The sequence below is a fragment of the Penicillium solitum genome (genome assembly GCF_028829755.1).
Source record: "Penicillium solitum strain IBT 25940 chromosome Unknown utg000004l_segment0_segment0, whole genome shotgun sequence".
Classification (NCBI taxonomy): domain Eukaryota; kingdom Fungi; phylum Ascomycota; class Eurotiomycetes; order Eurotiales; family Aspergillaceae; genus Penicillium; species Penicillium solitum.
Window position 1 is genome coordinate 366,923 of NW_027072124.1, and position 24,707 is coordinate 391,629.

The 24,707-nt window shown below is 49.0% G+C and overlaps 8 protein-coding genes across 8 annotated transcripts; 4 read left to right on the forward strand and 4 right to left on the reverse strand.

The window, feature by feature from the left end:
* Nucleotides 1-715: 715 nt before the first annotated feature.
* N7455_006123 (spindle checkpoint protein MAD2) lies at nt 716-1,790 on the reverse strand (the record flags this gene model as incomplete). The annotated part of the gene is made up of 8 exons (XM_040955772.2): nt 716-1,001; nt 1,065-1,138; nt 1,197-1,342; nt 1,397-1,425; nt 1,482-1,520; nt 1,577-1,602; nt 1,655-1,680; nt 1,742-1,790. The coding sequence occupies 8 exons, from the start codon at nt 1,788-1,790 to the stop codon at nt 716-718; spliced, it is 675 nt and encodes a 224-aa protein (XP_040813781.1).
* A 225-nt stretch (nt 1,791-2,015) lies between these two features.
* Nucleotides 2,016-4,068, forward strand: N7455_006124 (GTPase GUF1; the record flags this gene model as incomplete). Its single annotated transcript, XM_040955857.2, has 2 exons — nt 2,016-2,749; nt 2,805-4,068. The coding sequence occupies 2 exons, from the start codon at nt 2,016-2,018 to the stop codon at nt 4,066-4,068; spliced, it is 1,998 nt and encodes a 665-aa protein (XP_040813779.1).
* Nucleotides 4,069-4,610: 542 nt separating this feature from the next.
* N7455_006125 (DNA-directed RNA polymerase III core subunit RPO31) lies at nt 4,611-9,034 on the forward strand (the record flags this gene model as incomplete). The annotated part of the gene is made up of 2 exons (XM_040955925.2): nt 4,611-4,705; nt 4,783-9,034. 2 exons carry the CDS (start codon nt 4,611-4,613, stop codon nt 9,032-9,034), a joined length of 4,347 nt encoding a protein of 1,448 aa, XP_040813655.2.
* A 975-nt stretch (nt 9,035-10,009) lies between these two features.
* On the forward strand, nt 10,010-12,229 carry N7455_006126 (Zn(II)2Cys6 transcription factor; the record flags this gene model as incomplete). The annotated part of the gene is made up of 5 exons (XM_040955820.2): nt 10,010-10,188; nt 10,265-10,814; nt 10,873-11,249; nt 11,304-11,627; nt 11,704-12,229. 5 exons carry the CDS (start codon nt 10,010-10,012, stop codon nt 12,227-12,229), a joined length of 1,956 nt encoding a protein of 651 aa, XP_040813645.2.
* Nucleotides 12,230-12,586: 357 nt separating this feature from the next.
* On the forward strand, nt 12,587-13,411 carry bud32 (serine/threonine protein kinase BUD32; the record flags this gene model as incomplete). The annotated part of the gene is made up of 1 exon (XM_040955744.2): nt 12,587-13,411. The coding sequence occupies one exon, from the start codon at nt 12,587-12,589 to the stop codon at nt 13,409-13,411; it is 825 nt and encodes a 274-aa protein (XP_040813654.2).
* A 141-nt stretch (nt 13,412-13,552) lies between these two features.
* On the reverse strand, nt 13,553-14,555 carry N7455_006128 (putative gamma-cysteine synthetase regulatory subunit; the record flags this gene model as incomplete). The annotated part of the gene is made up of 2 exons (XM_040955869.2): nt 13,553-14,480; nt 14,533-14,555. The coding sequence occupies 2 exons, from the start codon at nt 14,553-14,555 to the stop codon at nt 13,553-13,555; spliced, it is 951 nt and encodes a 316-aa protein (XP_040813640.2).
* A 223-nt stretch (nt 14,556-14,778) lies between these two features.
* On the reverse strand, nt 14,779-15,959 carry N7455_006129 (aldo/keto reductase family protein; the record flags this gene model as incomplete). The annotated part of the gene is made up of 6 exons (XM_040955767.2): nt 14,779-14,931; nt 15,005-15,374; nt 15,463-15,644; nt 15,695-15,752; nt 15,807-15,817; nt 15,888-15,959. The coding sequence occupies 6 exons, from the start codon at nt 15,957-15,959 to the stop codon at nt 14,779-14,781; spliced, it is 846 nt and encodes a 281-aa protein (XP_040813627.2).
* Nucleotides 15,960-16,182: 223 nt separating this feature from the next.
* Nucleotides 16,183-24,618, reverse strand: N7455_006130 (type I polyketide synthase; the record flags this gene model as incomplete). The annotated part of the gene is made up of 13 exons (XM_065605285.1): nt 16,183-16,983; nt 17,034-17,354; nt 17,413-19,318; nt 19,374-19,813; nt 19,863-21,182; nt 21,236-22,250; nt 22,298-22,457; nt 22,512-22,632; nt 22,682-23,215; nt 23,265-23,424; nt 23,473-23,557; nt 23,614-23,962; nt 24,010-24,618. 13 exons carry the CDS (start codon nt 24,616-24,618, stop codon nt 16,183-16,185), a joined length of 7,821 nt encoding a protein of 2,606 aa, XP_065461139.1.
* Nucleotides 24,619-24,707: the final 89 nt, after the last annotated feature.

Here is a 24,707-nt window from a genome sequence, read left to right on the forward strand (position 1 = left end):
TTATAGCAACACCTAGAATCTGGCGAGAGACAATGGCTACTTCCAAGAAATGCCCACTCCCGCCTCAATTGACCCATCAAGAGTCACCGCAGAAACCAACGCTACAGATTCATACCAAAACCTATTATTCTCCCTAATACAGTTCCGAGTATACACAGGCGTTTATCCACAGAGAGTCACAGTTGTGACGCACGAGTTTAAACGCGCTCGATTCATGCAGTGCCACTTTCCAGCCGTGGGACTCGTCCCAGTTGGCCTGGAACAAGAAGACCATGCGCATAAAGTTGCTGTGATAGGCATCAATCCACCAGAGGAAATCACTCCAGCAGAGACCTTGACTCGAGGCGAGGCTATGAATGGGATTGGGCTTTGGAGAGAAGATCTTTACGGAGTGGACCCGGATCTGGTAGGAAAAAGGGTAAAACGAGGCTGGTCCCCTGGAATGGAAAATGATATATTCTTCCATCTGGGACTGGAAAATGTGGTGTTGCATCTAATCCGCTATGATGGGGGTGATCATTGCAATAAGTGGTTCCCGAAGCGAGAGAGCTTGCCTTGGTCTTATACTAGACATGATACAACCAAGAGGCCTTGATTTTGATTGAGAACAAATATCAAGACTTCTGGTATGATAAGTGAAAGAAGTCCTTGATCCTTTCCCGAAACGCCAATCCATAGTATCCTTCGTATTTGATCGTAATGTGCCACCGAGAGCTCAATCCGCCAGCCGGTAGCTGACCAGAGTCCCAACTCGGTGATTGTTTGTGCTGAAGCTCCTTAGCTGGACCTTCTCTGCGTTCTTAATTTCCTTGGCATCACTGTCGCCCCATTCCACGGGCACATCTGAATCGGCGTCGGCATAGACAAGTACATTGAAGGTGCAGTCGCCATCAAGGACGGGGAGGAAGGTGACAGAGGCGGTGATTTGGCGGAAGATGGCTTGGATCTCCTCCTGGATTTGCTTTTCTGTCTTCTCGATAGGCTCGGCGGGTTTTGCCTCTCTTCAAGACAAATATGTTGGATTAGTGGGATGATCAGGATAAGTTTATAGTAGACAAACTTACCCCGGTGTACTGTTCTCTTTGTCGCCGGCTTTCTGTGAGCTCTTGCTTTTGGATTGCTTGCCAAAGATTTCGACCTATCCCATCACGTTACAGTTAGCCACGGACTCGGAAGGGAGAGGGTCGAATGCATACGTCGAATTGCCATCTCTCCACATGTTCACCGGTCTCCTTGCTCGTGATAACTACCACAAGCTTCGAAATCTTTCCTCCTTGCATCCATTCCTTCAACTGGGACATGATCTTCTTGATGTAGGCTTTGACCTGGTCGTCGGCCGAAACTGCTATGAGGTTAGGGTTATCGACATCGATTAAGAAGAACACGGTTCACGAACCCAGCATATTGAGGCCATATTTTTTAATACTATTTCCAATTAGCTTGCTGCACTGTAGTAGGCAAAGTTGAGAGGGCATACTTACGTTGTGAAATCCTCGGGAGGATAAACTCCTCGTTGGAAGCTGAACACCCAATACGATCAGCCAGTGTTTTGGACCGAGTACGATTAGCAACTTACAGGATTGAATTAATCGAGTATTCAAACTGAGACTGTTAGTACTCGAACTCCATTGACGCAACCACACGGGCGACTCACGAATTCGGAGACAAGCTTGGCCGATCCTGTTATCTTGTAAGCTTTGTACAACCACGAGAACTACATAAGTAGACGATGGGTGCAAACCTTTGATTGACAGCTTGTGCACCTTTGACTTCTCCTTGGTTTCCGGCATGATGAGCTTGTAGATGAGGACTTTGAAGGTGAAAGAAAGGTTGAGCTTTGTTTATGTCGAGTGGTCACCGCAGCAATAACAGTCACCGCCCGCGCGTCCGTTTTTTTCTCCGCAAATCGTGACGAGACCAACCAGCACCGAAGCGCTAATCGATTTCCCCGCGGATACACTTCGATTCGACGCTTGCATACCATCAGCCCCTCCTATGCCACCGCAGAAGTCCCAATGCGAGGATGTCTGCAGTTAGGCCGATGGCTGAGCGCAGCGCCGAGATGCCAGGCCGCGAGCCTCCGACCAACTGTCTTTTCTGCGTATAGTTATAAAAGGAGTTTCTCTACTACCGCGATCTACTATGGACGTCCGAAAACAGCACACATAAAATTGGACGTCAACCTTGAGAAGAGAATCGCCGCAATCCCAATCGAACGTTTTCGAAATTTCTGCATTGTTGCACACGTTGATCACGGCAAGAGCACACTTTCGGACCGTTTACTCGAATTGACCGGTACAATTGAAGCGGGCACGAACAAGCAAGTTCTGGACAAACTTGATGTCGAGCGAGAGCGAGGAATTACGGTCAAAGCACAGACGTGTACTATGATCTACAACCATAAAGGAGAGGATTATTTGCTACATTTGGTCGATACACCTGGTCATGTGGACTTCCGTGCTGAGGTGTCGCGAAGTTATGCGAGTTGTGGTGGTGCCATCCTCTTGGTTGATGCCAGTCAGGGTGTTCAGGCGCAGACAGTCGCCAATTTCTACTTGGCCTTTGCGCAAGGCCTCGAGTTGATTCCCATTCTCAACAAGGTCGATCTACCCTCGTCGGATCCAGAGCGGGCTCTGGAGCAGATACGAAACACATTCGAGATTGATACAGAAAATGCGGTGATGGTCTCGGCAAAGACTGGATTGAATGTTCCAGCTGTGCTACCGACGGTGGTGGAGAAGATCCCTGCGTAGGTTTAACCAGTGCCTTCCCAACGTGCTGTTTTTATGCTGACTGTATGCTAGACCTATCGGCGATTCTAAGAAACCGCTTCGTATGCTCCTCGTGGATTCCTGGTACGACTCCTACAAGGGCGTGATCTTGTTGGTTCGTGTTTTCGACGGTGAGGTACGTGCAGGTCAGCAGCTTATATCTTTCGTTACCGGTCTCAAATATTTTGTCGGTGAAGTCGGCATCATGTATCCGACTGAGACCGCGCAAACCGTTCTCCGTGCAGGTCAGGTTGGATACATCTACTTCAACCCAGGCATGAAGCGGAGTAAGGAGGCTAAGATCGGTGACACCTTCACAAGAGTCGGTTATGAAAAAATCGTCGAGCCTTTGCCTGGATTCGAAGAACCCAAATCGATGGTCTTTGTGGCTGTATACCCAGTGAATGCGGATCTCTTCGAGCACCTGGAGGACAGCATCAACCAGCTGGTCTTGAACGATCGAAGCATCACAGTACAGAAAGAGTCCTCTGAGGCCTTAGGCGCCGGTTTCCGTATGGGCTTCTTGGGAACCCTTCACTGCTCCGTGTTTGAAGACCGTCTACGACAGGAGCATGGCGCCAGTATCATCATCACACCACCCTCCGTACCAGTCAAGGTCGTGTGGAAAGATGGCACCGAACAGATTATCACCAATCCCGCCAAATTTCCTGATGATGATAGCGTACGACTCAAAGTTGCCGAGGTCCAAGAGCCATATGTTTTAGTCACTTTGACATTCCCAGAAGAGTATTTGGGAAAGGTGATTGAGCTCTGCGAGGCCAACCGCGGTGAACAACAAAGCATTGAATACTTCACAGCGACCCAGGTCATTATGAAGTACGAGCTGCCGCTGGCCCATTTGGTTGATGATTTCTTTGGAAAATTGAAAGGAGGTACCAAGGGCTATGCCAGCCTGGACTACGAAGAATCTGCATGGCGAGCCGGCAACATTGTCAGGCTACAACTCTTGGTCAACAGGGAGCCAGTGGACGCTGTAACGCGGATTATGCACTCGAGCCAGGTGAGCCGACAAGGCAGAATTTGGGTAACCAAATTCAAGGAGCATGTTGACCGGCAGCTTTTCGAGATCATCATCCAAGCTGCTGTTGGCAAGAAAATCATTGCTCGTGAGACTATCAAGCCTTACCGAAAAGATGTGCTGGCGAAATTGCATGCTAGTGATGTAAGTCGGCGACGGAAGCTGCTCGAGAAGCAGAAAGAAGGACGCAAGAGGTTGCGAGCAGTTGGAAATGTTGTGATTGAGCACAAAGCTTTCCAGGCATTCTTGGCGAAATAAACATGTAAATTAGCAACCAAATACACTGTATAACATTATTTCTGAGATATCAAAGTTATACATGGAAAGGTCCATTTCACAAATTCAAGCTTCTTACCGCTTTTTTCCGCGCTCTATCTTGAAAGCTTGAAAAGGGAGCCAAGATATCTAGAAAAAAAAAGACATATAGAAAGAGAACTAAAAAAGACGAGTAAAAAGACATGACAAGGCTGCATAAATGGCTGACTATTCTTGTCTTTCATATCAAGACATTTCTACCAAGCTGCAGATCACTTGTGCCAAGCGGTGAGAGCTTTACCGGCAGAAAAAAAGTTCATGTCAAACCCCGCCATATAACTTCTTCCTTTGCTCATTCTCAGTTCACTTCATTGTGCCGAAACACCCTTGCTCAAGATTTGTGGCTGCTGATTGTAAATCCACTAACACAATATCGGAGTTAATTCTTCTTCGAGCCTGAAATCTTGTTCCTAGCGGCTGAAGTCCGCCTATGCCGATCGCATCGCCTTGAGTCACCCTGCCATGCTCCGCATTTGACGACGGCCATGCAGCCTCCAGAGGGTGCGCAGGTAGACCTGGGCAAGGCCCAGGTCATTGACAGCGTTCCTAAAGTGATCAAAGAACTGAAATTTGGTGTCTTGTACGCAGTTCACTCACATGTGCTTGTCACAAGCGTTTGTCGCAGACTTGATCGCTAATGAAGATTTATGTTTCCAGAACCAACGATGACATTGTCGGCCAAGCAGTGGTTGAAGTTTCTGACCGAAAATTTTTCGACTTGGACCAGACACGAACGGTCGTTGCGAATGGACCTCTCGACCAGCGCATGGGTATCTCGAACAAAACTGATTCTTGCGCCACATGTGGAAACAATCTGAAAGACTGCAATGGCCATTTCGGCCATGTGAGACTGGTCCTACCATCCTTCCACGTCGGTTATTTCAAGCGTGTCATTTCGATCCTTCAGGAAATTTGCAAAGAATGTTCGAACATTCTGCTCCCCGAGGCGGAGCGCCGAACCTACCTTCGCGATATGCGCCGACCGGGCCTTGATAACCTCCGCCGGACCCAGATCGCAAAGCGCATCAACGAGCGGTGTCGGAAAACCCGTCAATGTACATACTGTGGAGCGATCAATGGTGTCGTGAAGAAGACCGGAACAAGTGCGCTGAAGATTACCCACGACAAATTCCGTGCATTCAATGTCTCGGTTTCCGTCAAAAAGCAAACACCGATCAGCAAGGATGTCTTTGATAACTCTTTCCTCGAGGCGAGAGGCGCAAACCCAGAGGTCGAAAAACACTTCAAAAAGGCGCAGGATGACATGAACCCCCTTCGCGTTCTTAAGCTATTCAAGAAAATGTCCGACTCTGACTGTGAATTGATTGGCATGAATCCAAAGGAGGCTCGTCCGGAGATGTTCCTCTGGCAATTCATTCCAGCTCCACCGGTTTGCATTCGACCTTCAGTGGGACAAGATGGTGCATCTACAGAAGATGACTTGACCGCCAAGCTAGGTGACATTGTGCAGAGCAATATCAATCTTAAGAACGCCCTGCTCAAGGGCGCTCCAGTTCAGACAATCATGGAGTGCTGGGACTACATGCAGCTTCAAATTGCTGTCTACATCAACAGCGATGTGCCTGGGCTTAACAAAGCTGATCTCGGAAAACCAATCCGAGGCTTCGTCCAACGCTTGAAGGGAAAGCAAGGTCGTTTCCGTGGAAATCTGTCAGGAAAACGTGTTGATTTCTCTGGGCGAACTGTCATTTCACCCGATCCCAACTTGCGAGTTGATGAGGTTGCTGTTCCGGAGCTGGTGGCAAAGAACATGACTTATCCCGAACTAGTGACCAGATACAACAAGGAGAAACTACAGCAACGGATTTGCAATGGTAGCAACAAATGGCCCGGAGCGAACTTGATCGTCAAGAAAGGAACTGGATTCAGACAGATGTTGAAGTACAGTAACACTCAGCGTATGGCCGATGCGCTGCAAGAAGGCGATCTGGTCGAGCGTCATCTTGAAGACGGAGACATTGTGCTGTTCAATCGACAGCCTTCCCTCCACAAGCTCAGTATTCTATCCCATTTTGCCAAAATCCGACCCCATAGAACTTTCCGATTGAACGAGTGTGTCTGCAACCCTTACAACGCCGATTTCGACGGAGATGAGATGAACCTCCACGTGCCGCAGACTGAAGAAGCCCGAGCAGAAGCGATGGAGCTCATGGGTGTGAAGAACAACTTGGCCACACCCAAAAACGGAGAGCCCATCATTTCTGCCATCCAGGATTTCATCAGTGCCGCCTACGTGTTGAGCAGCAAAGACAACTTCTATGATCGTGCCTCTTTCACACAGATTTGTCTCTATATGCTTGGCCCTGAAACGAGATTCGATCTCCCACCACCATCAGTCTTGAAGCCCCAGATGATGTGGACTGGCAAACAAGTCTTTAACATTCTTATGCGCCCCAACAAATCCGACCCTGTTATGGTTAACTTGGACGCCGCCTGCCGTGAGTTCAAGATGCCCAAGGATGGTCGTCCCAAGGACTTGGACCCCAACGATGGCTGGTTAGTCATCCGCAACTCGGAGGTCATGTGTGGTGTGATGGACAAGTCTACAATTGGTTCTGGAAAGAAAGACAATGTTTTCTACATTATGCTCAGAGATTTCGGCCCACCGGCAGCAGCCGAGGGCATGAATCGTTTGTCAAAACTGTCCGCCCGATGGTTCACCAACATCGGCTTTTCAATTGGTATCGGAGATGTCTACCCTAGTGCAGGGCTCGTTCAGTCGAAAAATGATCTTGTTGAGGCAGCGTACTCGCAGTGTGATGCTGTCATTGCTAAGTACAAGGCGGGCACTCTGGAGAAGTATCCTGGATGTGACGAATTGCAAACCATGGAGAACCAGATCTCCGGTATTCTCAGTAAGGTCCGTCAGCAAGCTGGTGACGAGTGTATTATGCAGCTGAGCAAGTACAACTCGCCCCTGATCATGGCCACTTCCGGATCCAAGGGTTCTAGTATCAACGTGTCCCAGATGGTTGCCCTTGTCGGTCAACAAATTATCGGTGGCCAGCGTGTACAGGATGGTTTCCAGGATCGTACCCTACCGCATTTCCCGAAGAATGCACGGCAGCCTCCGTCGAAGGGTTTCGTTCGCAACAGTTTCTTCTCCGGACTGGAGCCCCCAGAGTTCATTTTCCACGCTATGTCCGGTCGTGAAGGTCTGGTCGATACAGCTGTCAAGACCGCTGAGACTGGTTACATGTCTCGTCGTCTGATGAAATCTCTCGAAGATTTGTCCTCTATGTATGATGACACCGTCCGTAACTCATCTGCTGCCATCGTTCAGTTCCAGTATGGTGACGATAAGTTGGATCCTGTGGATATGGAGGGTAAAGCCAAACCCGTCCACTTCGATCGAACATTCATTCACTCGGAATCTACTACGTACAACAATGATGAGCGAAGCTTGTTGCCGATGGAAATGATGGAAGTCTGCGAACAGATGCTTTCAAAGGAACGTGCGAAGCTAAACCGCAAGGACTTGCTCGGCAATGACCTGGCGTACATGGACCGCAGCGATCACGGTATCGATCAGTTCGAAAGTGCCCGTGATTTCCTTGACTCAATTCAGGAATACGTGCAAAAGAGAGCAGACAAACTGATCTCTCGAGGTGGTGATATTGACCCGTCCGACCAGCGGAGTCGTAAGGGCTTGGATCATACAGGCAAGTTGACAGAGACCACACTGAGGGCTTTCATCACTGCTTGTTTGTTGAAATACAAGAGAGCCCAGGTCGAGCCCGGCCACGCTGTGGGTGCCGTTGGTGCCCAGTCCATTGGTGAGCCCGGAACGCAAATGACCCTGAAAACTTTCCATTTCGCCGGTGTCGCCGGAATGAGTATCACGCAGGGTGTACCTCGTATCAAGGAAATTATCAACGCCTCAAGAGAGATCAGTACTCCCGTTGTGGCTTGTGAACTGGTCAACAAAGAAAGCACTATCGCTGCTCGTATTGTGAAAGGACGTATTGAAAAAACCTTCCTCAGCGACGTCATTCACTCCATCACGGAGGTTTGGTCCCCCGATGATGCTTACTTGAAGGTTGTTCTGAACTGGAAGACTATCGAGGATCTGGCGCTGGAGATCACGACGCCGCAGATCGTTGAAGCGATCAAGACCAACAAGCGCTTCAAGGGCGGTGATCTCAAATTCTCATGCAAGCAAGCCTCAATCAAGGTCCACATGGATCTTGACCCGGCCAGCAAGGCGGGTCTTTCTAAGACGGAGATTGCCGCCACCAGCGTTGATCCTTTCCTCCGCTTGAAGCATTTGAAGCGCATCCTTCCTAACATCCAAATCCTGGGTCACCCACGTGCCACCCGTGCTATTATTCGCACGGACGAGACCTCGACCACGAACACTTTGCTCGTGGAAGGCTACGGATTGAGGGAGTGTATGACTACGATGGGTGTGGATGGCCTCCGCACTCGGACCAACAACATTATGGAGGCGCGAGAGGTTCTAGGTATTGAAGCCGCTCGAAGCACGGTCGTCGTCGAAATCAGTGAAGTCATGAAGGACATGGACATCGATCCTCGTCACATGCAGCTTCTGGCCGACGTCATGACCTACAAGGGTGAAGTGCTCGGTATTACGCGTTTCGGTCTGGCTAAGATGCGTGACTCGGTGCTTCAGCTTGCTTCATTCGAGAAGACTGCGGATCACCTTTTCGATGCCGGTGGTCTCGGTCGCACCGATCTCATTGAGGGTGTATCGGAATGTATTATCATGGGCAAGACGGTGTCACTGGGTACCGGTGCTATGGAGGTTGTGCGTAAGCTAAACTTCTACCAAGGCCAGATTGGCCCACGAAAGACGGTCTTTGAAGATGCTTGGACTGAACATTGTGAGGTACCTCTGACAAGAAAACCCAAGAGGAAGGTCCGATGAAAGTGACTGTGACTCTGTGACTGACTTTGTGACACTGTGCATTAATTTCGGCGTTAAGAATTTGGCCTTGTGGACAAGGCTTGTACATGTACTTACCTGAGCGGGTGAATTTCATTGACGTTATGATCAAATGGCTTTTTTTCATTTTTTTATGTTCCTTGATCCTCTACATTGTTCACGGGTGGATTATTAGGGCTATATAATAGACATCCAATACTCCCCGTGTATACACAACTTTCAAGGTTCGAACCTATCACAATCCTAAAAAATAAAAAACTCGGGGGTGTGTACGGACGTGAAGCTAATTTCCAACACGACTGTAGAAAGATCTAAGGACAAGCTTCTCGGATTATATTCAAATATCCATGGATTCTACCTTTTTTTGTTTACACAAAGTACAAGAAGTCCACAACATCCCTCAACGGAATGTCTCGGATTCTCTACTTAGAGGTACTCCCGTACCGAAATACCCAAATATTCCCGGGAATATCACAAAGATTTCCTTTTTTTCCCAACAGCTGCATCCAGCCGAAAAGAGATATTCATATATTCCAGAAATACGAGATTCGAGGGCCCTTTAGGGTCAGAGCAAAGGGTCGGGGAGCTCGTTATTGGGAAAAGAAAAACAAAGACATCAAATCACAGAGAACACAGCCCATGCCCGGAGTGACCAGGGATTGAATCGTCCAATCAGCATCGTGAAACCCCTGAGGCAGCCATGGGTGTTAGCCTTTGGCCATCACATCGCTTCGACAGTTTCTTTGTTACCCATTGCCTTCTTTGGCCACGCCACATCCGTAATCACTCGGTGGGTTGGATGTTTCTTTGTCTGCTTGGGCAGTGGACCGTCTCTCTTTCTCGAAAGTATTGATTTCTAGCTGAATATCCGTGTGTCGCACTTAATCTTTTACATCTCCCCTCATCTATCTCCCCGGCCTCCCCGAAAAACAACCCGGATTTGAACTGTGGATGATCATGGAGTTTGGCAACCCAAGAATCTCTAGGAAGCGCGAGATCCGAACACGAGCCCCGACAGCCTGTCAGACCTGTCGGCTGCGCAAGACTCGATGTGACAATACAAGGCCGACCTGTAGCTACTGCGCCGTGCAGGGGATGGAGTGCAACTATCCCGAAACATCGCCACAGCAGAACCAGTAAGATATAATCATTGTCCATGGGTGTGAAGGGGTGGGGGGAGGACAACACACTAAGCATTGACCTTATTCTTAGAGTTGGGTTTGACCCTGGCAACCCATCGAATAATGAGGTGCTCCAACGACTGAATCATATCGCCGGTTTACTGGAGAACTTCAAATCCGAAGGCTCCACCAGCTCGACTCGTTCGCTCAAAGAAGGATTCTTTGAGTTGGCTATGCAGAACCCTAGCCCCGTAGCCGAGTCATTGCCGGGGAGCAATCCACCTAGCACCAGCACTGGTAGTGTCGATGATCGGGGAACCGATAATGATCCCCGAATCCTTTACATGGCTAGTTCCGGGGAGAACATGCTCCGATGGCCCATCTTCAACAAGGTCATCACCGAAGCCGAAAAGCATATCCGATCATTTCTCCTCGACTCGCTGGATAACCAGCCCCGCAGTATGCAGGCACCCCGACAGGTGGGGATCGGAAGCTTTGTCGATGAGATCCCTAGACTTTGCAGGAAGTACTTCCTACTATGCCACCGAAGAAACCCGATAGTCGATCTAGATAGTCTAGACCGCTATGCCAAGGAGGTCACTGTCCAGGGCCTTGGATGGGATGGCCCCTCGTGTCAAGTGGTATGCCAGTTCCTTTTTAGGAAGTCCAAGTCCCACTTGAACTAAATCATGTCTCTAGTTGTTAGCGTGCGCCTTAGCTTCGTGCACATCATCGAAGTTTGTCCCACTGTCAGAGGACATGCCAGCGAATCTCGATGGACTCCAAGCGCCCCCAATGTCCGATGCCAATCTCGATTTGGCTGAAACATATTTCCACGCAGCAAAACAGAGATTCGGTTTCTTGCACACCTCTCCAACAGATATTCAGTGCTTCCTTCTTGCTGGAAGCTACCATAGACATGCCATACGACCTCTGCAGGCTTGGTTCTGTTACCAGCAGGCATCTTGCAGATTAGAAGTTCGTTTGCGGTCGCTGTGTAGAGAGCAGTGGACCGCTGATGACAATTACCATAACCTGGAGTCCAGACTATACTGGTCGTGTATCCAAGCGGAACAGTAGGTTCTTCCCATCGGGATTTTATATGATCATCAACTAAGTATCGTCAACAGCGAGATGCAGAGCGAACTCCCTCTCTGGAGTAGTGGTCTCGAAAGCCTAGGCTATTCAGACCCATTCCCCAAATTCTCTCGCAGATCTCCTTCCTCATATGACCAAATGGAGGAAGATCAAAATTTCGCAGTCAGGCCAGGCTTTGAACTAGATGGCACCGAAGAAGAGAAAGGCTGGAAATTCTACATCGGATCTATCTGTAATCGTCGAACCACTAATGACATAGTGTCTGACATGTGGCGTCAAGGCGAGAAAGGCTGGACCAAAGATATCCCCGATCTCCTAAGAAAAACCATGGACGCAGAGCGTGTTGTAACATCATGGTACGAGCCCCGAGCCCCGAAGTCCCCCGAACACAATTTAAATGTCTCCGACTCGCCATGCTAACTCTTTCCAAAGGTACCAAATCTCGGTAGCGGGGATCCAGTCTGCAAAAGACAACCCAGACCTGAGGTTCTTCTTCCGCGGTCGGTACCACATGGCACTGGAGAGGATCTACCGACCAGCATTCTACCTTGCAATGCATTTCCAGGGTATGCCAACGTTCATCCGAAAGAACAACCAATTGTGGGCTGAAGTGTTCCACTTGGCGCAAAAGGCCATTGACAACTGCGTCACACTCATACCAAGCTACTGGTATCAGTTCCGACATGAGTGGATCTGGAACGTGGTTCGTGCCAGCTTCGCCTGTGCTGTGCACATTCTCGGGGCTGTCTTATTCCAGCTTGAGGCGTCTCGGGACCCTACTACGTGGCAGGTACGGTTACCGGTGAATTGGACTGCTTTGGTGAGGCTGTCGATTCGAACGCTGAAGCATTGGTCGGCGGAGTCTACTGATCTAGAGGTTATGGCGTCGACTCTTGAGAGGATGTATCAGGGTACTTGTCGGTTGGCTAATGTGCGGCCTGATCTTCATCTGCTTTGATTTAATTGTTAATATGGAGATATTGAGAAAAAGGGGTATACATATAGGGGTTTGTGAACTCATGTGTCCACATAATTATGAGATACTATACGGAGTATATGCATTGATGATTTCCAAATTATATTTAATTTACATGTAAATTGGTTCTGCTTCGATCAATTGACATCTATTTAACATATTAACATACATATTAACATATTCAATCCAACTATCAACATCCAAATAATCCCAGCTGGTTATGTATACAACTGGTTATACTCCGAGAATCCGCCCCACCACAACTTTTTCCTTCACTTCAACACTTCATCCCTTTCCCTTTCCCACCTTTCAACCTCTTCTCTCTCCAACTCTCTCACAATGGAAGAATATAAACCCCCACCTCTCCCTTCCCCCTTCAACAATACCACACCACCACCAACCCTCCTCACCCAAGGTGCCGAAGCCCACCTCTACAAAACCACCTCCCTCAACCCCTCCATCCCCGCCGCGCTCAAGATCCGCCCCTCAAAACCCTACCGCCACCCAATTCTCGACCGCCGACTCACCCGCCAACGGATAACCTCAGAAGCACGATGCCTAGCGAAACTCGTACGGGAGGGCGTCAGCGTTCCAGCCCTCCTAGCCCTGGACTGGGAAGGCCACGGCGGCACAGAAGGCGGGTGGGGCGGTGCCTGGCTAATGATGGAATGGATTGACGGGCCTGTAGTGCGGGTAGTTCTCGAGCAGTGGGAAGCATGGATGAAGCAGAACCAAGGCTCGCTGGATTCGTCACAGATCGAAAACGAAGAAGCGCGTGTGCGCGACTTGTTGAGGAAAATGGGCTCTGCTATCGGTGTCTTGCACAAGGCTGGTGTTGTGCATGGAGACTTGACTACGAGTAACCTCATGCTGCGACCACCTGTGGATGCAAGTGGTGCTGTTGATGGCGCTGGCTCGCCCTCCACAGAGGGCGATGTCGTGCTGATTGATTTTGGTCTTGCGTCGCAGAGTAATCAGGATGAGGACCGGGCTGTTGATTTATATGTGTTGGAGCGCGCGATTGGGAGCACGCATCCGCGCTCGGAGCCTATGTTCGATGCGTTGATTGCGGGTTACCGGGATAGCTACAAGGGGTCTGTTTCTGCGCTGAAGAGGCTTGAGGATGTGCGCATGAGAGGGCGCAAGAGGAGTATGCTTGGTTAGGCCAGTCTCGTTTGATTTTAGAGATGGATGCAACCGTCCCCCACACCAGCTATGATTGATTTAAAGCAAAAAAGAAACGCCACGCTTGTCACGACAAATATCCATATTCACGGCGCAAAGAAGAAGAAAAAAAAGAAGCATTCATGACCGGTCCTTGAGACATGTGCCGACATCAGCCGACGCGAAATACCCCTTGTTCTCGACTACTCCGCGATCCTTGACGACTGCCGTGTACTTAACTACCCACTGCGGCTCGACATCTCCCTGGATACCGTCGTTGGCCTCGGGAGACGAAGCCAAGATGCCCGCACCGCTCTTCTCGACGGGACCGAGCAGTTCCCGCGTCGTGCCGACAGGAAGGATATCATGGCAATCGTTATGGGTGAGGAGTTGAATCTTTTCTTGTTTCGCATAGAGAATCAAATGTTTAGGAACGACACAGCAATCCTTAAGATTGATCTGATCGACCGAGGGCTTGACCTTGGTATGCGGGAGGAACCGAGCCAAGCGTTCGCTGCCGAACTCCGCGACTCCCAGCTGGGCGATCACGCCCTGCTCATGCAGCGACTCCAACACCTGCCATGTCTGCACCAGGCTGTCGAAGTCGTCCGGTTCACCGTTGCTCGTTTCGTTGTCTTCTTCTTCGCTGTCATCGTCTGCATCGAACAGGATCCCCGGGAACGAGACGATTAGTAGATCGATAGACTTGACGTGTAGTTCCTTCAATACCAGATCAATTGCCTCTCTGGTGTGTGCGCACCGCCTTGACACCGGGATTCCCGGTAGGTAGAATAACTTCACTGTGATATCGTATTGGTCGCGCTCTTCTGACAGACCGGGCTGTGAGAAGTCGATCGCGGGGATATAGAGACCATCTTCGGTCTGTAGGGTCCATGAGGGCGGATGCGATGCGGCTAAGTGACCATTTGTCTCGGTGCCGTTAGCCGGTGGGGTTTCGGTCTGTTGCGAGGCAAGGAAGTTGGATCGAAGTGAGTTGATTAGCTCAACGTTTGATTTCTGGGTCAGGGGTTGGCGGATGACGGATTGCCGTCCAGCTTGCATAATATTCCTGTGACGGTTGAGTGACTTTGATTCGAGGCGCATCGAATCACACTACTTACGAACTGGATAGAATCAACTTCATGATGGAAGAATATGTGAGAACTTGGGATATAGATGTATTGAAATCTAAATCGCAAGTGTCAAAAGACAAGACGAAGATCGGAGTGCGAGAAAGTTGAAAGTTGAAAGTCGCAAGTTCACCCCGCGGAGAGCCCCTCCTACGGGGCCTCTGACAAATCCAACGTTCCTCCGGCTTCCTCTACTCAACGCTACCACTTCACCCATCTAACCTGCAACCATCTACTTCAATCCTCATCAACAGTCGGATCCCAGTCCGTCGGAGAATACTCTCCTGTACCAAGCAACTTCATATCCTCATCCGCCAACTCAAAATCAAAAACATCAGCATTCTCGCGAATGCGCTTCGGCGTAGTAGACTTGGGCAGAGGCACAAATCCCTAAGAACCAGACTATTAGCATACCCGATTCTATATTATATTCTTCACTCTGAACAACCTCGATCCTACTTACCATCTGCAAACTCCACCGAATCAAAACCTGCGCCGTTGTCTTCCCATACTTCTTCCCGATAGAAAGCAGCACAGGCTCCGTCAATCGACTCCCATGCGCAAGAGGCGAGTACGCCTCAACAACAATCTTCCTTTTCTGTAGCCACTCCACGATATCCGAGTGATCCAGCCACGGGTGCAGCTCATACTGACCGACATCAATCTGACCACCCCCGCCACCCTGGATGTATGCCTCCAGTTCTTCGAGGTGGTGGATACCGTAGTTGGATACACCAATGGATTTCACTTTGCCTGCTTTCTGGGCTTCGACCAGTGCATCCCAGGAACCTAGACGGGCTTCTTTGCCGCCGTAGGGTGCATGGATTAGAATACTGTTTGGTTATGTAGATCCAGCGGTTAGATTATACATTCCATTTCCATGGGGGATATATGTTTGGGAGATTCCCGTAGTAAACTTACAGGTCAAAGTATTCCTGTGCTGCTTCTCGTAGACTGGAATTAATAGCTCGCTTGGTAGACTCGTAGCCCATTGATCCTGGCGGGATCTTGGTCGTAAAGAAGATCTGCGATCGATCCAGATTGGAATTCAGAATTGCCTTTCCACAGGGCTTCTCGTTACGGTACATGATTGCCGAGTCGACCTGAGATTTGGTTAGTGTGATCTTCTTGCGATTCTTCCCGGGGGACATACATGGCGGAATCCAACGTTCAGGGCTTCGAGAGTAGCCTTCTCGGTCGCGGATGAGGGACTGTTGTTTGGTTAGGGGATTTAAATCAGAATGAGGGTACTGGTTCAAACATACATCATATACACCTATTGTTATACCATGTCAGCTCTCCTCCAAGGTTGAAGTTCATGTCTATGTGTTTGCGGGGTAACTCACTCCATATCCTATGACTGGGATCTCATGTCCTGACTGTAGCTGATGCGTTGACTGGAGAGTAAGCTTTGCCATATTGTGTATTGAAGTATGAAATATGAAGTATGAAGAAGAATCGATCCAGTCATGTTTGATAAGAAAGCGATGAGATCATAGTGGGGGGTTGATGCGATGTTGCCCGAATAGGAATCGTCCTCTATAAAACGACACCTCACAACTTGATATTACCACTATATTAATCATATTGGGGGATCGTAATAGCAATTCAAATCTAATCCAACGAATTTCATCTATAGATCTATGAAGCCTGCACGAGGTTACTCTTCTTCGCAACCAACTGTGACACCGACGCCAACGTTGCACCTCCAAGGATCTCAAAAACACCCAACTCAGCCTGAAGCTCTTCGGCAAACCAATCGCGCAGTTCTACCGCAACAAGTGAGTCCACTCCATATTGGTGCAAGGGCGTATTCGCATCAACGTCTGCCATCGCCATGCTCACAGTCTTAGAAAGCTTTTCAGTGGACAATTCCAAGACAGCCGCATTGGCATCGGCCAAAGTCTCTGCTTGTAGCAGTGATCCTGCTCCTTTAGCGCTGTGTGGTCGACTATCTGCTTTTCCGCCGAGTTTCTTATCCGTGATCAGGTGTCGGACGAGTGGGTTATCTTGCCATTGTTTCCTGTCGGAAAGTGCACTTGGTGACAGGCCAACGACAGTCTGACAATCCATAGGTGTTGGAAGACCAATCCTGGGATCACAGTACTTGGCAAGCAGGGCATGGAACTGTGCTTCAGTTACTTGTACCACACCACAGCTTCCACTGTCGGCCGGGACACCAGCGAAACTACACACCCCCAAGTCCAGGGAAGTCGCCTTTTCACTCAGCCCAACACGGTGTCGAGCTAGTGCATCATGGAAAGTATCGCCGGCGGCGTAGTTGGCCTGTCCAGTGGCTCCTAGAATACCCGAGAGAGACGACAGCAAGATAAAAAAGTCCATGCCTCGGGGAAGATGTTTGTGGAGGTTCCACGATCCCTGAACCTTGGGGCTAATGGATTCCTGCCAGAATTGGTGGGAAATTTCTTCAAAGCGAGCGTCCTAGGGAAGTTAGCCCATCTGAAATCAAACAAAGTGACATCGATACTCACTCTCGGTATCATGGCTGCCTGGATACATCCTTTGATCCGGGGCATTTGCGATCTAGATTCACGCAAAGCGTTCTTCACCGATTCTCCATCCGAGACATCACAAGCTGGGGCCAGGACCATCACACCTTTCAGTTTAAGGTACTTGACAAGCTCCTTGCCCTTCTCACTTTGTCCCCCGGACCTTGACAGAAGGAGCAAATGGCGAGCTCCTTGGTCTGCCAGCCAGCATGCGATATTTCTTCCCAGGCCCCCGAATGCTCCAGAAACCACGAACGTTGCATTGGGATCCAATGAGAAACTGGGTCTGGTTCTCAACGCCATCTAGAAAATAGGGACATATCAGAATGAGTAAATAAGAAAGGGGATAAGTCACTTTTACCTTAACTTGATCGCGTCCTCGCATTTCAAGCACCATCTTACCAACATGTTGGCCAGTCTGCATCTTTCCAAATGCCTCTTCCATTTGCCCCACCCCGTATACGTTGATAGGCTGGGATGGTCGCAGGTTACCAGCCTGTATGGAGTCAAATACAGATTTGAGAGCAGCAATGCATACCTCGGGCCTTTCAACTGACATGGCAGTTAAGTCGATGGAGCTGAAGGTAACATTCTCAAGGAACTGAAACATGGGGAGCCCCTGGTTCGATAGAATGTCCCTTTTACCGATCTCGATGAATCGACCATAAGGTGCAATACACCTCCAAGATTCGAACAGACCTTCCCCTGTCAGTGAGTTGAGAATGACATCGACACCCTTTCCGCCCGTGCGACGCTTGATCATTTTTGAAAACACAAGCGTCCGACTGGAGAAAATGTGGGACGCGGGGATGCCGTAGATATCCATAAGCAGTTGTTTCTTGCTCTCGGAGCTAACTGTTGCAAAAACTGTTGCTCCAGCATTCTTTGCAATCTGGACTGCTGCTTGGCTAGTATCACTGGATGCCGAGTGGATCAACACAGTCTCGCCAGGCTGGATGCGGGCCAGGTTGTGCAGTGCTATGTGTGCAGTGGCAAAATTGATTGGCACAGCTGCAGCATTTGCGAAGGATATACCGGCAGGAATCTTGATGACGGGGCCAGTTTCTCGCAGTCGAATCGACGTGGCAAAGCAACCATTTTGTAGGACAGCAACGGAATCACCGACTTGGAATCGCTTACAGGCGTCACCCACTCGAATGATATTTCCAGAGCATTCAGATCCGGTATCGCTCGCTTTCAACTGGCCTGCTGTAATTAGGTCGTCATGGGAGTTTAGCCCAGCGCATTTTATCTGAATCTCGATCTCATCTGGCTGGAGTGGCTCGTAAGCAGTCTCATCTTCGATGAACTCAAATTCATTGGTTAGGCCTGGAGATGCGGCATTCAGTCGCAGTGGAATTTGGCTGTCGAAGCTTTGCGTATGGTGTTGATGAGAGGTGGCCATGGCCGATATGTTCTCATTCAATGGTTTGGAAGCAATCAGGCGAGGGATGTTCAAGACTCCATCCTGCTCAATGTACTCCGTATCTGCATTTGCAGTCGATGGAGACAAGAAAAATCTAATCAACCTTGTGATATGATCGTGTTGCTTTATATTCAAGGGGCCACGCGGCTCGAGCGAAAGTAGGTGAAGTTTACGTTTGCTGTCTTCCGTCATCAGTACGCGGAATAATCCATCCCCAAGGCGAAACTGCGGCTGAGAGGGAAGTATGCCTCCTCCTTGGTTGATCCACAGCACCTGTGATGTGGAGGAAAGGAGACTCCGAAGTTGTTGGAACAGCTCCGGTTGGATTTCCGACAAAATGGGAACGTGAAGCTCGAGAAGGAAGATCCGTAGCAATTGATTTTCAGACTTGTACTCCATTGCCTCTTGAACAGAGGAAGAACGGACAGGGGCGAGCTTGTTCGATTGACAGTATTTAACAAGGAACTGTGCGAGTTCTTGCTGGCCCGACTCGGCAACGTCGTAGATAATTTCGATTTCCGGGACAGGATAGGCTGCTGGGGGTTCCTCGGCGGCTGTGGAGACTATTAGACCGAATTCATGGGATATGTTTCCATCGAATTCCGGTAGAAGGAGATCCAGGCCAGAGAATCCAGTCTGGAGAAGAAGTTCGTCCCATTGCCTCTCGTCGAAGCAAGGTCCCGGTCCCGAATCTGCGACCGAATCTGTGAAATTTAGCGTTGTTGACTGGCTTTCATCGGAGACGAAGAACCTACTGAGCCAAAATTTCTCAAGAAGGCCGAACGTAAAAGTCGACCGGACACCAGGACCGATCATCTCGTACAGCATGAGCTTGCCACCTCTAGATATTATGTGTCAGATTGATTGGGACATTGAGTGTTGGAAATGACACTAACGGCTTTAGAAGCTTTCGGGCATTGCCCAGCGCATCTTTGATGTTCGAAGTAGCATGAATAACCTGGATTGGAGTTAGTAGTTGTGATGTTTCTAGGAAGAAATGTGAGCGCACCATGGAAGCAACGACTATATCGTATGTGCCACACTCAAACTCCTGTTTCTCAGGATCCTGTTCAATGTCCAAAAGTTTGAATTGCATTCGCCCGTCCTCCTGATGGAATTGATCTTGGACACTAGCAAAAGACGACCCTGACTTATCGGTAAAGTCCCACTGCGCATATTGCGGGTTTCTGTTTTCGGTATTCCCCAACGTACGCAGCATAACCTCTGTCATAGATCCAATTCCAGCACCGATCTCCAGAATCTTCATTTTGGGGTTGAGATGAGATAGAAGATCAAGGTATTTGCCAGCTTGCCTGAGGCCATGGGATTCGTGAAGCTAGTAATGTCGTAAGCGATAGCACTGAAGTATGAACATGAAGACTTACTTGTTCGGAATAGAATTCCTTCAGCATATCACCTTCAAAAAAGGTCGATGGGTCCATTTCACCGGTAAGGAACCCCAATATATTTCGAGCAACGGTGACATAGATATAACCTCTTTTGTTGAGATTCAGCAATCGATTTTCGTCATCTTGAAGATCTCCAAAATCGACCAGCCGACTCTTCAACGGCTCAGTGGCAAATGGAAGCAGGCCTTTATCAAGAAGGTGTTGTCGATCTATCATCCAATCCACATATTTCTTCAGATGTGGCTGTGATGGCTTGAGCTGCTGCTCGGATAATATTTTCAGTGTTTCAGTGATACGCGCCATGAACATGAAATCCAAGTCACCCAAGAAATCTTCTGTGTCTTCTGTCAAGTCGGGGTATTCCTTGATACAGAGATCTGTGGTTTCTCTGTTGCTCAGTAGGTTGAGGTCGGGCTTCCATTGGACCTGGTAGCAGAGAACTTCGGGAGACGGGGCATTTTCCTCTGTGTTTTCTGAGCTATTGACATCTGTTTCAAGTCCCTCAACAGAGATCATAGTTTCACGCAATTCCTCGTCAAATGTGAAGATATCAGAGGAAGGACTAGTAAATGAAGATCCCACAGTGCGAGTAGCATACGTCCTCAAAATGCCGGATGATGTGTTTTCGAAAGCGCTCGCAACCCACAAATTTTTCACATACTTTGGAACAGTAGTGGGTATATTCTCTGTTTCAGAAGCCACCTCTGTCCAGATGGATGTCTGCAAAATGGCATCGAGAGTTGTTGGATGGATCGTCTCGCCTGTTGAAGGAGAGAACCTTTTGACTTGAGCAGTCACGCATGGCTGCGCAGGACTAATTGACAATGTGTCGATTAGCTGGAAGGCTTCTCCATAGTCATATCCGGAGTTCAAAAAGCGGTCGTATAGAGATGGGCCATCCACTGGCAATGTGCATGCTTTAATGGCATCTAAGTAGGCTTCCAATTGTGAGGTCCATAATTCCTCTGTGTGTACTTTGTCCATTTCAGGCACCTCCTCAGAGGTATACACTATCTGAATAGACCCGGTGCAGTTTTCGATCCATTCTTCGTTCTCACATGTGCAGAGGCGAAATTCAAAGCTGCTAGAACTTTTGGATTCCATGCCCCTGGCAGGGTGGAGGTAGAAGCTAGTCTCGATTCCGTGTGTTCCAGGCGGAACTATCATCGCGGCATGGAATCTGGCTTCTTGGATGTTAAATCCGGTAATGGTTCTTCCTTGCTCTGCCACCTGCTTGGCCGCCTCGATAGCCATCACCAACATGCCAGCGCCGGGGTATATAATCGTGCCATTGACCTTCTCCGTTGTTAGCTTGTAAATTTTGCACTACCCAAATGCTCTCTTCTCACCTGATGATCTTTGGTCCAAGGCATCTCAGAAATGCGTACAAAGTTCCTCCACCGCATCTCGAAGGGATTGCAGTTCGGATCAGAGACCCCCAGTAGGTCGTTCCGGCCAAATGGATGTAGCCGGTGATCTTTGCTGATTTTACTCTCATGCCAGTATGAGGTATCATGATTGAAGGGGTACTCAGGTAAGTCTGGCAGTGATTTTGGAATATCACGTCCTGTAGGGTCAATTCCATTCACCAGGGAAAGATCAATCGGGTAGCCGGCAGTGTGCAGATTACCGAAGACGGCGAATACAGTATCCGCCGCTGACATGTTTCGTACCAATAACGAAAAGTATTCAGTTGGTGTGTCGTTTTCAATGTTCTTCAATACATCCTTGCAGGCACCCTGTAAGACTGAATGTGGACCAACCTCGAGTATGTGGTCAATATCTCTTGTCCTGCGATGACTACCATCTAATCTCTTGTGGGAATTTGGAGCAGATCCCGAGAAAAGTCTAGTCAGTCCATCCGAGAAGCGCACTGGAGAGACCATATTCTTAACCCAATACGCAGCCTGAGAAACCTCTCCTGGATCTATCCAGTCGCCGGTTACAGAGGACACCATCTCCGGGCTATTCTTATGCCCCGTATAACCTACCTCCAACTCCCCCATCGCGTCCTGGTAGAGAGATGCGACTTCTTTCATTTGAGATGAATGATAGGCCAAATTGACCTTAAGCCTCCGACAAAGAATATTTTCCTTGTCAAGTATGCTTTTGAGGGAGTCGAGGTGGGTCACCTCTCCAGTAACCGTCACGCTCTTGGGGCTATTGATGCAGCCAACAATGAGATTGACAACCTCAAGATCGTTGTTAAGCTTGTCGATGTACGGCTTGATGCCCTGTTCTGATAGGCCCACTGCAAGCATGGAACCTTTCATTTGGCTGGAATTCTCCAGCTTACTGCTCATATAACCTCGATAATAGGATACCTTCCAGGCTGATTGTCTGGAGATTGCACGGGCGCAGTATCTGATAGAGGAGGTAAGAATAGTCTCTCAAGAGGTTGGGTGACTTACGCTGCTGCCACCTCGCCAGATGAATGGCCTAGTACCGCTTTAGGAGTGATGTTCACAGAGCGGAGGAGATCGACCAAAGCCACCTGAAGGATTGTGCACAGAATTTGGCTATACTCGGTCTTATTGATATTTGAAGTGGATTCACTGCGTTCGAGCTCATCTAGGGTATGTTAGCAGAGAGCCAAGCCATGATCGATAGGTATATTTCGCATACCAAGGGGCATCCATTCGCATCCTAGTGTTTGGAGATACTCGCCGGCATCCTCGATACTTTGAAGGAACACGGGGTAGATATCGAGAAGCTGGCGCCCCATCGCATACCACTGGGCTCCTTGCTATAAAACTCTCAGTTTCAGTTATTTCAAAAGAAGAACGCACACTTACCCCGGAAAATACCATAGCAAGATTCGATGAACCGCGAGACTGGGAGGCTGGCGAAAATCGGTCAACCAATGCCCCTAGGTCGTCTGACGGGCGAACGACAGCAAACGACCTCCATGATAAATGAGTCCGTCTACACGCTAATGTATGAGCGAGATCATTTAGGAACGTTGGGCTCTTCTTGGCCGATTGTAAGATGGTGGGGAAGCGTGACTTCCAGGTTTCCTTAAGTCGAAGAATGCCCTTTTCGTCTGCTGCTGACCAGACGAGGAGTTTGGGTATATCGTTTGTTTCCATCAGTCCATTGGAGCCAGTTCCATCTGAACTGATTTCCCCCTCTGTGTCAAACTCGCAATCTCTGCATTTAGATGGCTGGAAGGGGGACACTGTATTATGATTTCCTTTTAGGCCATTTAGTTTCATGAAGTTGTAGGCATCGTCCAGCACAATATGGGCGTTTGATCCTCCATAACCAAAAGAGCTAACTGATGCTCGTCGAAGTCCATCCGAGGGCCAGGGCAGAGCTTTTTGTGGGAACTGTGTCCGTCAGATATAAGAACGCAAGTGTTCAATTGGTTTAACTTACCTTGATATTTAAAAACTCGTCATCAATTCTGGGGTTCAAGCTCTGCAAATTCACACTGTTGGGAGGAATGATTCCTTTCTCTAGTGCTAGAACTGTTTTGATGACTCCAGCAACTCCGCTGGCACCTTCCAGGTGCCCGATATTAGACTTCACCGACCCGCTGGATATTTTATTAGCGTGGGTCAAACCCTGAAGCTATCATACTCACATGTATAATGGATTATCTAGAGAGTGATGTGGTCGAAACACGGAGCCAATGGCTGCGGTCTCGATTGGATCCCCAACGGCAGTTCCTGTGTTATGTTAGCCTGGGTTTCATGCAGTCTCGTGGATATTGTGATGGCCAGACCTGTTCCGTGTGCTTCAAAATAGCGCGTCGTTGCCATGTCCAGCCCTGCCTTGCGATAAACCTCTTGTATTAGTGTAGCCTGCATCTCGGTACTTGGCAGCGTAATCCCCGGTGTCCTTCCATCCTGGTTAGAGGCAGAGGACCTTATCACGGCTCGGACTGTATCCCCGTCTCGCACGGCATCTTCCAAGGGACGAATGACAAGGACGCCAACTCCTTCGCCACGTGCACGTCCATTGCCACGTTCGTCAAAACTATAGCAACGACTGTCTTTAGATAGAAGTCCCAAGTTGTCCATCATCAATGAAGTCTCCAATGCCAGGATAACGTTACTTCCAATTGCCAGTCCCTAACGGTATCAGAAATGTGATAGGCTTGGTTGAAACGTAGACTTACCATGGTTGAATCACCACTCCATATGGACTGGCATGCCATATCGATAGCCATTAGGCTGCTTGAGCAGGCCGTGTCGATCGCAGCACTGGGTCCGATGAGGTCAAAGAACCAACTAATGCGGTTCGCCACCATATTCCCCGTCGTTCCTGTGATGCCCCACTTCTGTAGATATTGGGGGTCTTTTGCCTGCAACATCAAGTACTCATGGCCTGATGACCCAGCAAAAACGCATGTCTTTGATCGTGCGATTCCTTCCATAGTAATGCCAGCATTCTCTAGTGCTCGATAGGTAGCTTCCAGGATCAGCCTCTGTTGAGGGTCCATGGCCTCTGCCTCTGCGGCAGTAATAGAAAAGAAAGGCGCATCAAACAAGGCAACATCTTCTTTCATGAAGTGACCTCCACGTAGGGATAAGCTATCAAGTCGATTGGCGTCCAGGTTATGGTGGGAGTCGATGTTCAGCCGATCTGGAGGAAACTCCGTTGAGGCGCACCTTCCCTCGACGATCATGTCCCAGAAGGATTCCGAAGATACGGCATCCTGTGGGAATTTGAGTGACAGTCCAACAATTGCCAACGGCGACAACGTTTTGTCAGTTGGCCTTGACATCTTCCCTGTTTGTTACTGTTTGACACTTGTTCTGTGATTTGAGGATCTCAAAAAGGGAAATGGCACCTGGTAACCCCCTTTAAGGCAGT